This window comes from Microtus pennsylvanicus, chromosome 13 (genome assembly GCF_037038515.1).
Source record: "Microtus pennsylvanicus isolate mMicPen1 chromosome 13, mMicPen1.hap1, whole genome shotgun sequence".
In the NCBI taxonomy this organism is placed as follows: Eukaryota; Metazoa; Chordata; class Mammalia; order Rodentia; family Cricetidae; genus Microtus; species Microtus pennsylvanicus.
Genome location: NC_134591.1, coordinates 79,960,757 through 79,972,081, shown reverse-complemented (window position 1 = coordinate 79,972,081; position 11,325 = coordinate 79,960,757). Strand labels below are relative to the sequence as shown.

The window sequence follows — 11,325 nt, the reverse complement described above, 5'->3', positions numbered from 1 at the left end:
CTTCCTCCAGGGGCCTCAGGGAGCTGTATGATAGGCTGCAGCTGTTGGCAGGACACTTTGCCTTCCCCGTGCGGTGGGACAGATGTTTGGGCTTCAGGGATAAACCCAGGCGCCACCTCTGGCTGTTTGGTAGGCAGGGGGTGGAGTCCTGGCCCCTGGAGAGGCCTTGGTGGCTATTTGTGTACCCCTACACACCTAAGACAGCTGGGTCACAAGCACACACACATATCCTGGTGACAAAGACAGTTCCATAGCACACATCAACTGCTACATACAGCACCACAGATGGATGTGCACAGAACCTCACGGCACATATGCATACAGTAAAACAGACATGCACATGTGCCCCACCACACACACACACAGACACACACACACCGCTGCCTGCAGTTACACAACCACTCCCTGACTCCACTGTCACACTCCCAGACCCTCATCCACACAAGCCTCTCCAAGTAGCCCCCGCCTGAGTAGCTGGGAATCTCCCAGCCGATGTGGCATCTGGACCTTCTTTCCAGGGGATCGGACCAGGCAGTGCAGATTCTCCCCACCCATTGTCTGCTTAGGCCCTTAAGCACAGAGACGGACAAGAGCCCTTGCCGAGGGGATGCACACAAGACTCAGGCCGCATAGGGGCAGTGGGGTCCCAGGGTTCCCACTACAATACAAGGCCCCATGTGCAACTCTGAGATTCCAGAGCTGGTGCTGGGAGGGGTGGGGCCTGGGAGGAAGGCAGTGAGCTCCCAGGAATGGAGGGCTGAGGCCACACACAGGAGGCTGACCCCCCGTGAGAAAACAGCCCCCCCACCTCAGACAAATGACCACCTAGGCATCATGGGTCCAGCCAGACAGCAGCTTTATTAGTGGTGCTGGTTTCTTCACAGACCATTCAGTGTGCTCTGGTGTCCGTGGTGGCTTTGGGGACAACACTGGGGAGCAGTTACTGGAGGGATATAAATAAAGCTTTGGTGCACAGGTAACACCACACAACACCACACAACACCAGCTCTCAATGGAAATTGGGGTTTGGCCATGGGGGCTACTTCTAAGTGACTGCACATTGGGCGGTTGCCACAGTGTGCTGACCCCAGGGCAGGAGGAAGACTCCTAGGGCTGCGGCTCTGTGTGGCCCTGTCGCTTCGCCTTCATCTGCAGATAGCGGCCTTTGCCTTCTTCAAAGCGCTTCTTCTCGTCCTCGGTCTCAGGCTGTGGCATAACAAAAGAGGGTACGTTAGACACCAGAGAGCTGGGGGGGGGTCTGCACTGTCCTCGGAGGGCATGTTAGACATTAGAGAGCTGGGGGGGGGGTGTCTGCACTGTCCCCGGAGGGCACGTTAGACATTAGAGAGTTGGGGGGTGTCTGCACTGTTCCCGGAGGGCACGTTAGACATTAGAGAGTTGGGGGGGGGTCTGTACTGTCCCCGGAGGGCACGTTAGACATTAGAGAGTTGGGGGGGGTGTCTGCACTGTTCCTGGAGGGCACGTTAGACATTAGAGAGTTGGGGGGTGTCTGCACTGTCCCCGGAGGGCATGTTAGACATTAGAGAGTTGGGGGGGTGTCTGCACTGTCCCCGGAGGGCACGTTAGACATTAGAGAGTTGGGGGGGTGTCTGCACTGTCCCCGGAGGGCACGTTAGACATTAGAGAGTTGGGGGGTGTCTGCACTGTCCCCGGAGGGCACGTTAGACATTAGAGAGCTGGGGGGGTTGTCTGTACTGTCCCCGGAGGGCACGTTAGACATTAGAGAGTTAGGGGTGTCTGCGCTGTCCCTGGAGGGTGCTAAGGACCTCTGCCAAGGGGCTTCAAGGTGGCAGGCACTAGTATCCTGCACACCTTCCATAGCACGTGGAGTTCCCAATCCCAGGGAACAGCCGGGTTAGAAATTGTGTCATGAAGGAAAGCAGAATTGTCCACTCCAGGGAACAACTGCTCAGCCTTTGTCACAAAGGGAAGGCAGGGGCACCATGTGGGCTGTGGCCTTAGAAAGGCCTCTGCCTTACATTAAGAGCAACAGTATCACCAGGGGGGAGGGGTTCCTACCACCCTGCCCTGGACTGTGAGATCCTCAGGCAGTGGCACCTTGGGCTGAGCAACTTAAGCAGAAGGGCAAAACATCAGCAGAAGGACCACCCGACTAGAGGGATTTAGCTGCAGGCTGGGTTTTCCTGGGGGATGGTTCCGACTGGTGTCTACTGGCCTACTGGGACTTCACTTTAGGAGCAGCCTGGTTTCACTATGAACCCCTGGGCAGATGTCATGGCAGCAGCAATTGGGTGGTCACTTTTGAGGTCCCATCTGTCTTGCCTAAAGTTCCATCTGACACCGCCCTGGCCAAGGAGCTGAGCTTAATGAGCTGTGCTAATTCCGCTGGGATGGCATTTCACTGTGACATTATGAGGGTATCCGAAAGCTAAGGAAATGGGGCAGGTGCCCTTCATCCGGGATGACACCAAGTCCTGGCAGCTATTTTTAGGCCTACGTGCTTTATAGACCTTCGGTATATTGGCAAAGGAGAACCACCAGCCAGAGGACTTAATGTCAAGTCACCAAATATTCCCTTCCTCCAGCTTTCCTCTAAATGTCACCAGGTGTAAACTGTCCAGGCTGTGCCAGCTGGGCGTCAATGGGACACGCGGTATTTAAAGACACGACATGATCTCCACAGGGGTTCCGGTTATTGTTTGCACACACGGAATGTAGCCCTGGCTGTCCCGGAACTCCTTCCATAGACCAGGCTGGCCTTGAATTCAGAGAGATTCACCTGCCTCTGCCTTCCGAATGCTGGGATTAAAGGCATACGCCACCAATGCCCTGCCATACAGAAGTTTAGTTAGGGTTACCCTACACAGGAGAATGCTCCTCCCAGAAGACACAGGGTGACGAATAAAAAGTGCAGAGCAACTCCCGAGCTAGGTGCTGCTTTTCTGACAGCCAGGGCCCATGGCGTAAGCACCTACACGCTAAGTGATCTCTCATGGGAAGTCATGTACACCAACACTGGAATCTCAAAGTAAAATCATTTGCTTATTAACTTAGCTAAACTGAGGCTTCCCCACACTGGTTTGTCCAGCGCTAAGAAAACCGCACTTTCCGCTCATCCATCTGCTCACATGCTCTTTTCTTTTGGCCTCCAGAGCCCGGGGGCACGGTGTTATTGGCTATGAGCTGCCTGGTCTATGCTTTTTGGCTACGGCTAGGAGTGTTCTGAATTACCTCTCCCTGTGGGCTCTAGCAGGCTGGGAACTTGTGACTTTGGGGCTCTCTGATCATCTGTCCCTGTGAGAAAGGAGCTGCTCTCCGAGATCTTAAGTTCCTCCCAGTTGAACTGGCTCCTCCCCTTTTAACTACAGGAAGACTCTGGTGCCCATAAAGGCAGAGGTTCCTCACTTAGGTCCTAGAGTCCAGAGGTGGACGGTAACTCAGAACACCCATAGCCATAGCCAATACGATGGGCTCCAGTGATCAGTAAGTGGGTCAACCATGCATGGGAGCAGAGCCCAGGTTTACCACGATACTGAATACCAGGCCCTCCAGATCCCAGAGAGTGAGCAACATGACATCACAACACACAGAGAGCGTCAGACCCAGGGCCATTACACTTACACTTGCTAACACACAGGGAAAGTCAGACCTTTACTTTCACATCCAGACGCTTACACCCGTCACGGATGTGAGGAAACTTCCTTCCAGACAATGAAGTTTGGGAGGGATGGAGGGGGGCTTCATTTGGAAATCACTGCCAACTAAAACAGTATGCAGACATCATATTGGGTGTCATCCATGCAGGGTCAGGGATAGACAAGGTGTCCACGTCCAGCTGTGAGAGACTGCCCGAGCCACTCTCTGTCACAGCCTCAGCAGCCAATAGGCCTTAGAGGCTTCAGCATGTGCCAAAGGCACAGGATGCTTGTCTCACTAGGACGTGAGGGTAGGACCCCAGGAGGGAAATTGTAACGGTCAGCTCAGGGCGGAGGGCAAAGTGGGGTCTGGCGCTGGGCCTTGAGGCGGCTCTGGTGTTCTCTGATGTTCGATATCTGCAGTGACCTCGTCACCAGGATTAGCCCTCAGCCAAGATGAATGCTGCCTGATGATGGGTGTGTGGGAGGGCGGCCAGGAGGGCATGGCCAAGGCTTTGCAGGAGCCTGTGAGGAAGGTGCCAACTGACAGCCTCATGCTCTTCTCTCTAGGGATTGTGGCTTGCACTCAGTATTCTGTGCCCAGAGATGGGAAACCAAGCAGGCCAAGGAGTCCAATTCTGCCTCACTGCCATCCCAAGACAACAAAGCCTCCTTCCCCTGGAGGGCCTAGCAGGGCAGGGCAGGGCAGGGCAGGGCAGGGCAAGAGCCAAGGACCTTTCATGGCCAGCCTGAGGAGACAGCAGAGTCTGCTGCCTGCCTCACATGAAAACAAGACCCCTAGCACCGAGGGGCTGGTGGGCTTCCTACCCAGTGACTAACAGAACTGCCGTGCCCTGTTGGGTCTGGAGCTGACAGGAGACAGATGGCTCCCTGTGCACAGCCCTCACCACGACACAGCTGCCACTTCCTGCAGCCTGACCCCCTCCATGGGCAAAGTAAATAAACATACGGTGCTGGCTGTGCCGTTTCTCATGGAGTTAGGGAGGTGGGAGGAAGGCAAAAGCTCTTCTATGTAGACTCAAGACTGGCAACAGAGAAAAGGAGCTAGCGAGCACTGGGCCATGCAGCTCCTGGCTGCTAGAGTATCTACCTGCAGCCCCGAGCAGGTTCCCCATGCCATGCCAAAGGCAAAAGGCAAACAAAGGGAATTATCGGAATGGAAGGACCTGTCTAGTGGGAAGGATGGAGAGGTGACACAGGGCGCAGTCTGGGTCCATGGATCTGGTTGGGAAATCTCCCATGCACTATTGCTAGGCTCCCTCACCTGAAATAAGAACTCTGAGTACAGTTGAAATATGGCCTATGGGACCTAGCATAGGTGTCCCTCACATGTGGTCACAGGCACGGGCATCTGTGGAGTCATCCTGCCTCCTGAGGCCACATGCACTCCTAGGGCTGGAGCGTGTTCAAGGAGGCAACCACTGCTAACTCAAGGCAGTGGCCCAGGAGGAGGGCCAGATGGCCTGGGGGTCATCTAGGTCAGCTGGGCCTTGAGGGCAGCTTGCCCACCCAGAGAACTGCAAGCCAAGGGTGATGTCGCACAGCCATAGGTTAAAAGTACACTGCCTTCTGGATGCTCAGGGCTCTGCCTGGCACTGAGTACCAAGCCCTTCCCCCTGCCTGGCAGCTCCAGCCTCAATCTGCATCTTTTCCTCCCTCCTCCATACGTCCTGCCAAGTGCCATCTCCTGGGCCCGCTTCCACCAGAGGGAAGCCTGTGGCTTTCAGAGCCTCATGCTGCAAACCAAGTGTTTCCATTCTGCATTCTCTGTGCTCAAGAACACATTTAGAACAGAGCACAGAGGATGAGTGGCTGACTCCTGCCCTCCACATAATCAATAGCTTGTCCTTTTTGTAATTAGCAAGTGTCTGGTCAAAGGAGGCTTCCAGAGGTGACAAAACACCTTCCTGTTAGTCTGAGGGACACAAACCTTAATTAGGAAGCCACACGGTGCACTCACTCTCATGATTCTCTGGGAGGGAAGAGGGGTACCAGACACAGAATCAATGGAAGCATCTGATCAGTGTGGCTGGGGGACCGCGATGTGTGGAAGCCATCGGGCTGGGCAGGGAGACTTAGCACAGGACTCACGGTCTCCCCAGTGAAAAGATGGAGAGAGTAACACAGTCCAGCTCTGCCTGAGAACCCGAGCACAGCAAGGCCAGGCCCCTGGAAGGCAGAATGCACACTCCCGTCCCCTGCAGAAGTCTCCCCATGGAGAGTTATCAGTGCCCTTACAGGGCATCTCTTATCTGCGGGGATGGGCTCACACAGAATCCACTGTTCCCACAGAGCTGAGAAATCCCATGCATAAAGGCCACCAGGAGGCTGGGAGCAAGGGATCAGTTGTGCAGAAGGGAGGAGTCAGCCCCTGTGAGGTCTCTCCCATGGCACAGGCATGCTAGTCTCTGCAGCTATGTTCATAGCTCCCATGTTAATTGTCTCCACAACAGCAAAGATAAGAAGGCAGTTCATTGGCACGACAGCCCCGCCAGAGCTGGGTCCTCATCTCAGGCTCTGCTCAGTGGTCCTTCTCATCCTGGTGGAGGCAAGAAACTGGATCTGGACCGGCAGGATGAATAACTGATCAAAGCAAGGAAATCTTTTTGCTTGTTTTTGGGGTTTTTGTTTGCTTGTTTTGAGACAGGGTTTCTCTGTGTAACAGCCCTGACTGTCCTGGAAATTACTTTGTAGATCAGGCTGGCCTCAAACTCAGAGATCCGCATGCCTCTGCCTCCCCAAATGCGGGATTAAAGGCGCGTGCCACTACCACCCGGTAGGAAGTCTTAATCTACACAGGTGTGTGTGGCCTTCATGTTCAGATTCAAGACTGATGGCTTTGTAACAGACACTGACAGCACCGCCAATCAACTGCAGCAGGCTTGGCAGGGCCAGCACTGACAACACAGAAGTGACTGGGTGTGGCTGGTCAACTGCCCAGGACCGCAGCTCTCCTGCTGATGGTGGTGTGCTTTGTTGATCCAGGATATACAAGGGGCCAGAGATTCCACCATAAAACCTGTCTTAGTGGCCCAGGCTTCACCTTGTCTCCTGCCCTTAACACTTCCTTTCTTAGACCGGAGTGAGTGGGCTGTGACCCACTCCTTCCCCTGCCTTCTGGCCAGTGAGCTGGCAAGGCTCATCCCATTACACGTATGTCCTCTTAGCTGAGCCAAACGCCTGTACAATACTCATCATGGCTCTGGGGACTACAGGGCTCACAGGTCCCTCTATGTTCCCAACAGTCAGCTTTAAGGTCCTGACATTTTTTCATCAGTAGAGTCATCTTGCAAACCCAGAGGCAGAGAGATACTGGACAGAGAACATCCTGGACGTCCTCATCTGTGACTCATTCCCGAGAGCTGGCACGGTGGGGGCCTGCCTCGCTCCTGAGGCTGGGCCGTTCCCATGCCTTCCTGGAAAAGATGCCCCAAACTGCTGTGCTTCCTGCCTCTGCCCAAGGCCACTGAGAACCACTCTATAGATAAGTGAAGGAACAGATGCACAGCCTCGGCTAGCCAAGGGACAAGATGGCAGTGTCCCAACCACAGAAGTGTTTGATGGTCCTGTGTGTGGACCCAGAGTTCTCCAGCTTGAACATGGCCCCTCAGAACCTGCAGAAGCCTGTGGGCTGAGATGTCCATGAGCCCCTGTCTCCTACCCCAGGGAAGCAGGATGTGTGTCCTTTCTGCAGTGCTGGGCCAGGAGCTGTCGCCTCCCTCTGCCAGGGCCCCTCTGTGCTATGGGACTGGGATCCGACTCGGGGACCGTGGGGAAGGGAGCTGACTGCCATAGAAACTCATGTCCTGTCTCCTCCTTAGCATAATGGCTCGATGGGTTTGAGTGAGTTGTTATTGAACCATACAGAGGGACCTCAAAGAGCAGCAGTACGGCTGCTAATGACTCCAGTCAGGTACGAAGGCCCTAAGATGGAAGGGGCAGCCAGCAGCCAAGGTCTCCTTCTACCCACAACCCCACAGCACATCACCAAGACACAGCTTTGACACCATACTGCAGACAGTTCCAAAGGCAGCATTTCAGCTACCAAGGCTGGGGCAGAAGGCTGACAGTCCCTTGGTCACATGTCACACCTCCTGGCTAGCTGAAGTAGACTGGGTGGCTCTGCACCCACTGTGCAGATGTGTCCACTGAGGTTGGAGGTAAAGCAGCAGAATGAGTGCCAAGGGCAGGAAGTGGGTGCATTCTGAAATATCCTGGGGTCTGTGCTGAGCCCAGGAGAGAGAGGCTGGAGAGAAACTGGGTTTCAGCCTCTGTGGGAAATCAGAGGCCCGGGATTAAACACTACTCAGGCCAATGCCAGGTGGTGGTGTGGCCACCCGGGAAAGGTGTGGCACTGTGTACCAAATGCCAAGGTGGCCCTGAAATCACCTGGGGCCGACACAAAGTTCCCTGTGAGCGGCAGGCGAGGCGGAGCAGATGTGTGAGAGCTAACAGGTTCTTGGTCACATTGCAGGCTCTGGCTGCAGCCCCATTGCGGACACCTGTCCCAGAACCTGAACTGAGGCCAACACTCCCAAGGCCAAACCAGCAGGTCTGATTCCAAGGAGGTACAATGCGGTCTGGAAGCAGTGAGCCGCCCTCCTCTGGCCTGACAACTGCAAAGACTGGAGAGTCCCTGTTCTACCCTGCCTCAAGGTCTTCCTCTCAGGACGAGAATGCCATCTGCCGTCTCCTCACTCCAGACATGGCACACACGAAGAGTGTGGGGAGCTTGGTGAAGACTCCATGATCATGGCCAGCACCAAGGACCCCAACTGCCTGCCCCTTTCGCTTCTCAGACCCCTCTATGTTCACCTTTCCGAGAGGCGAGGAATGGCTGTGGCACCATGCGTGCCTCAGTGGTCACCTCCTTCTAAGCTGGCAGCATCCCTGCCGAGGACAGCTCTTTAGACCATCACATAGGGAACACGTGGTTTCTAGCTGTGGCATCTTTGAAATGTAGGCTTGCCAGGCAGTGGGGGCCCATGTTTTTAATCCCAGCACTTGGGAGACAGAGGCAGGCGGATCTCTGTGAGTTCGAGGCCAGCCTGCGAGTTACAGGACAGGCTCCAAAGCTACAGAGAAACCCTGTCTTAAAAAAACAAACAAAAACAAAAACAATAAAACACACACACAAAAGAAAGGAGGCTTACTCAGAGGACACGGGCACAGGGTGTGCCCTTTGCAGAGCCCTGTGTAGTTCTCCCCTGCTCACTCTCTCGCTGCCTAAGATAGAGGTCTGCTCTATCATGCTCTCCCCTGTGCACAATGCTCCCCTTCCTGGGGCCTGCAGTGATGGAGCCAAGGCACCATGGACTGCACCATCTGAAACCATAAGCCCCTAAAAAACAGAAGCCAAAAGGAGCAACTGTTTTCCTCGGGTATTCTGTCCAGCGGTGGGAAGTCACGGCTCATGGGAAGTCTTTGGCAAACCTAGCTCACTGCCCCAGGTGAGGCCCGCTACAGCTGAGAAGATACAAAAGCGCACATTTTACTGGCCCTTAATTGAGCTCCTCTGGCAACGAGCAAGCTTCGGTTTGGAAGAAGAAAGTTGGCCACGACCCCGTTTCTTCACTGCCCCCACTTTAACCTACAACACATGTTGTCATGAGCTGAGGGCTGCTGACGAAGGCAGGGTCTGGTCCTGCATGCCTGAGTGCATTCGTTAGGTGCACACTAGCAGGCACGGGAGGCAGCGGCATGGCCTGGGGCATTCTGTGATGAGCAGCCGGCTCTGGAGTCGGATCCAGATTTTCTGAGAACCCCCTACCTCCTCAGACCCAGGCTGGCCACTCTCTGGCTTACAGAGTGCATCTTCTTTTGGAGAGGGGTGTCTAGGATGTGGTGTTCTAACTGCGGCAAGTACAGTCCACACAAAGGGCCAGAGGTATCCTCGGTCCAACACCAACTCTATATGATTCTTACCTTCCTCAAAGCACTACCTTTGCCTCAGCCAAAAAGGGGGGAAAAAATCACACCAAATAGGTCCTAGGGGCCCCAGAGAGTCACAGGTCCTAAACCATTGGAGGCAGCTCTCCTCCAATGCCTTCCCATTGGCTACTATCCTCAGTCCTAGTCAGAAGCCTGTGGCTCGTTCCTACCCCAAGGTCAGAGGGCACTGCCCCGGGGAGGATGGGTGGCTGAAGGTGTGGGATATGCTGTGCTAACACTGGCAGCAGCTGCAGGGACCCTGGTGGAGAAGCTCTCCCCACACCAGGAAACACCTCCACAGAAGCAAACAAGGAGAGGCTGCATTCCGTGTCAGCAGGGCCCTGGGGAGGGAGCTAAAAATAGACACGAGCTTGAAGATGGTTGGCAGCGGTATGTGTGTGTAGGGGACCGGCAGGGGCAGGAGGGCCGCACAATCACTCGTGTAGCTGTGTGCAGTGCACATGTGTGTGCTGAGGCCTAGGACGCATGCTTGTGTGGCTGCTTCCTAGGCACAGCTAAGCTCAGGGAATCTGTCTCTAGAATCTTTCCCTTTGCCCTCACCAACTGCTCTCACCCCCCCCCAATCAGTGGGCGCTGTGACCACACCCACAGTAGCACCAGCCTTCTCTACTTCCAGACTTGGCAGGCTTATCAGATGGAGCCCTGTCAAGATGCAGACTGCCCGCCCAGAACTGGAGCTGCCTCATTTTGTGCCCATCTGAGAAACTGAGGCACACAGAAGGCACATGCCTAAGATCACAGTTGATCAGTGGGCCACCCTTCTCATTTGCACGAGCCCCTAGTAGCACAGAATTGAAGCTTGCTATTCATCAGCTGACACAAAAGTCACGTTGGACGGGCACACTCCTCAGTCCTCCCAGGCCCCCTGATGAGCTAGAGGACATAGGCACTGTGCCAGCCATGGTGACGAGCTCAGAAAGGTCTGACCCATCTGCCCATCTTACAGCCTGCATCTTACAAGGTACCCCTTCTCGAGACTTCACTAAACCTGGGCACAGTCCATGATCACAGGCTTAAGTCCTGCCCTGTTTAGGACAGGATGGTACACTCACCACAAGCTGAGGGACAGGCAGTGGCTTGCCCTCCTGGTTCAGGGACACGTAGGTGAAGAAGGCACTGGCGGCCCGGTACCGCTTCTGTGAGTTGTCCACCACAGGGTCAGCGTCCACCAGGACCTCAATCTCCATGGACTTATTGCTCGTGAAGGTCATGCGTCCAGAGATGGTGATGACGCAGCCTGTAGAGTACACGGAGCCACTGCATTAGCGGATGCCAGCTTGAGCTCTACCCACGAGGGCACCAGGTAGGCAGGGGCAGGTCAGCGGGAAACCCACGTTACTGAGAACAGTTAAGAGACTGGGTTAGAAAACACAGGCAGCAGCAACTACAAGGACATTATGACAACGAACTATTAGTGTGTGCCATTATTAGTCGATGTGAGTCGTCTGTCTCCTGAGCATACGTTCCCTGCTGCCCCAGCAGTTCTGGCAGCCACTGGGTCCAGCCCCACTGACACAGGGCCAGGAGGAGCAGACTGTCAGCCAGGCTGTGGGTGGGCTTGCTCAGTCCTGCCTCCGGTGAAGGTCGCACCTGCCACCTTCCCTGTCCTCTAGGGCCACACAGCTGCCCCTCTGTGATGTTGAGTACCAGAGAGAATACCAGAGAGGCTTACAATCTTTATGCTGGATTAACACAAGTCATGGCATCAAGTTTTGGGTGGAGTCATGTGACTATC

At 54.9% G+C, this 11,325-nt stretch overlaps 1 protein-coding gene across 5 annotated transcripts in view; it reads right to left on the bottom strand.

Annotated features, from left to right (window-relative positions):
- Window positions 1–839: 839 nt before the first annotated feature.
- Window positions 840–11,325, bottom strand: part of Acot7 (acyl-CoA thioesterase 7) — a 93,675-nt gene continuing 83,189 nt past the window's right edge. For 3 of the 5 annotated variants that reach the window (XM_075947050.1, XM_075947049.1, XM_075947052.1), the window contains exons 8-9: window positions 10,643–10,827; window positions 840–1,206 (exon numbers count right to left, since the gene is read on the bottom strand). In XM_075947050.1, the coding sequence (XP_075803165.1) occupies window positions 1,108–1,206; window positions 10,643–10,827 (284 nt within the window). In that variant the 3' untranslated portion in view covers window positions 840–1,107. Of the gene's footprint in view, window positions 1,207–8,505; window positions 8,517–10,642; window positions 10,828–11,325 lie in introns of those variants that run through there. The other 2 variants (XM_075947053.1, XM_075947054.1) reach the window with 2 other exon arrangements.